Source organism: Erigeron canadensis, chromosome 4 (genome assembly GCF_010389155.1).
Source record: "Erigeron canadensis isolate Cc75 chromosome 4, C_canadensis_v1, whole genome shotgun sequence".
In the NCBI taxonomy this organism is placed as follows: domain Eukaryota; kingdom Viridiplantae; phylum Streptophyta; class Magnoliopsida; order Asterales; family Asteraceae; genus Erigeron; species Erigeron canadensis.
This window is the reverse complement of record NC_057764.1, coordinates 6527753-6529364: the sequence shown is the minus strand read 5'-3', so window position 1 is coordinate 6529364 and position 1612 is coordinate 6527753. Positions and strand designations below refer to the sequence as shown.

General features: G+C 35.5%; 1 protein-coding gene across 1 annotated transcript; it reads right to left on the bottom strand.

Moving 5' to 3' along the window:
* Positions 1-462: 462 nt before the first annotated feature.
* On the bottom strand, positions 463-1251 carry LOC122596902. The gene is made up of 2 exons (XM_043769545.1): positions 1113-1251; positions 463-1013 (listed from the first exon to the last, which is right to left on the bottom strand). Exons 1-2 carry the CDS (start codon positions 1249-1251, stop codon positions 463-465), a joined length of 690 nt encoding a protein of 229 aa, XP_043625480.1.
* Positions 1252-1612: the final 361 nt, after the last annotated feature.

The window sequence follows — 1612 nt, the reverse complement described above, 5'->3', positions numbered from 1 at the left end:
TCAAAATCACAAAATACGTTGTTGTTACCTCAAAATCAGTTTCAGAAATATGTTTAGATGATTACAAGGAAGCTAATGATATCAACGATTCGATCTAACAATCACGAAATCAAAGAATTTCTTATGTGTGTTTCTTGGTGTGGTGAGTGTGTGGAGGTGATGAAGGTGGTGAAGAATAGAAATCTTTTTGGGTTTACACTTCTTTTTATACCTTACCACAAAAGTGCAAATTTCACAACTACAAGGACCATTTTGCAATTAAATTGAGCTGAGCTCTTTAACGATCTTGTGATATTTGTGAACCGAACTTACTATATTATTGAATGTAATCACAAACTCGTCGTACAATAACAATATTTAGATCAATTTGAAGTTCACATAAGCACATAATGAACATCTAAAGTACGTCTATAACTCATATAAATTAGACTGTCTGACCGATTTAGTGGCATATGTACATTTTCAAGGACTTAAATAGAACATTTCTGGGACGGTTGTTACAAAAGCAGCTTTAACTGCAAGCTTAGCCCTTTCCATGGCTTCATATATGTAACCCATTGCTGGTTTCTTTTCATTATCAACTAGGCGAAGCACTTTCACAATTGGACTCATCACTTTTATACTAAAAGTGATATTGTTCCAGAAAGTAGGGGTGAAAACAATACCATTAGCTCGTTTCCACTTTGTTTCTTTAGACAATTTACTTTTGGTCCATCTTTCATCAGCAAACATATTTCTCAAAGCATTTTTGTGTCTATGCAAACTTTTAAAAGTGAGATAATTTGTTGCAAATCTAGTAACTCCACATCTAGCTAACTCATTGTTCTCTGTAAACTTCCTCATCATGCTTAGCAAAGTAGTATGGTTATAGATGTAACTCACAAGAGAAATACCTTTATGAACTACTGATTTCACTTGTTTGATCTTACCGATGTCTTCAAACATAAGATCTAAACAGTGAGCAGCACAAGGTGTCCAATATATATGTTGCCGCTTTTCCATGAGCATTTGGCCTACAATAATCATCAATTAGAAGTAAGTTAAACGAATATAAGTAAAATCAGTAACTTAGTGAAATTAAGGTCAAAAAACTTAATAAAAGAACAACTAACCAGCTTTCTTGAAGTTACTTCCATTGTCGGTTATAACTTGGACAACATTTTTTGCGCCAACTTTCTCCACAACGTTGTCCAGAAGCTCAAAAATCTTTCCGCCCGTCTTTGTGTAAGCAGATGCATCAACCGACTCCATGAAAACTGTCCCTTTAGCACTATTCACTAAAAAAATTATCAATGTTCTTTACTTCCTATCCGTCCATCCATCCGACATTATAGAACATCCATGTTGTTCCCACTCTAATCTATGTTCTTTCACCCATTCATCGACGTTACCTACTGCATTCGCTAACAACGGGACACGCAGTTCATAATATGACGGTGGCTTTAAATGTGGCCCATATACTCCTACCGCTTGTATCATTTGATTCATTTCCTTGAAGCAAGGCATTTTGGCTACATTGAATGCAATCCCAGCTTCGTAGAAAAAGGTTGCAATCTTCTGACATGTTCTACCTCTCAACTCTTTCTCACAAGCATCATTTATGCTTGACTGA

Excerpts from the sequence above, each read along its gene's own strand:
- LOC122596902 (XM_043769545.1), bottom strand. The coding sequence starts at position 1,251 with ATGGAGTCGGTTGATGCATCTGCTTACACAAAGACGGGCGGAAAGATT. Across the intron at positions 1,014-1,112 it reads AAGTAACTTCAAGAAAGCTG|GCCAAATGCTCATGGAAAAG; the intron begins GTTAGTTGTTCT and ends TGATTATTGTAG.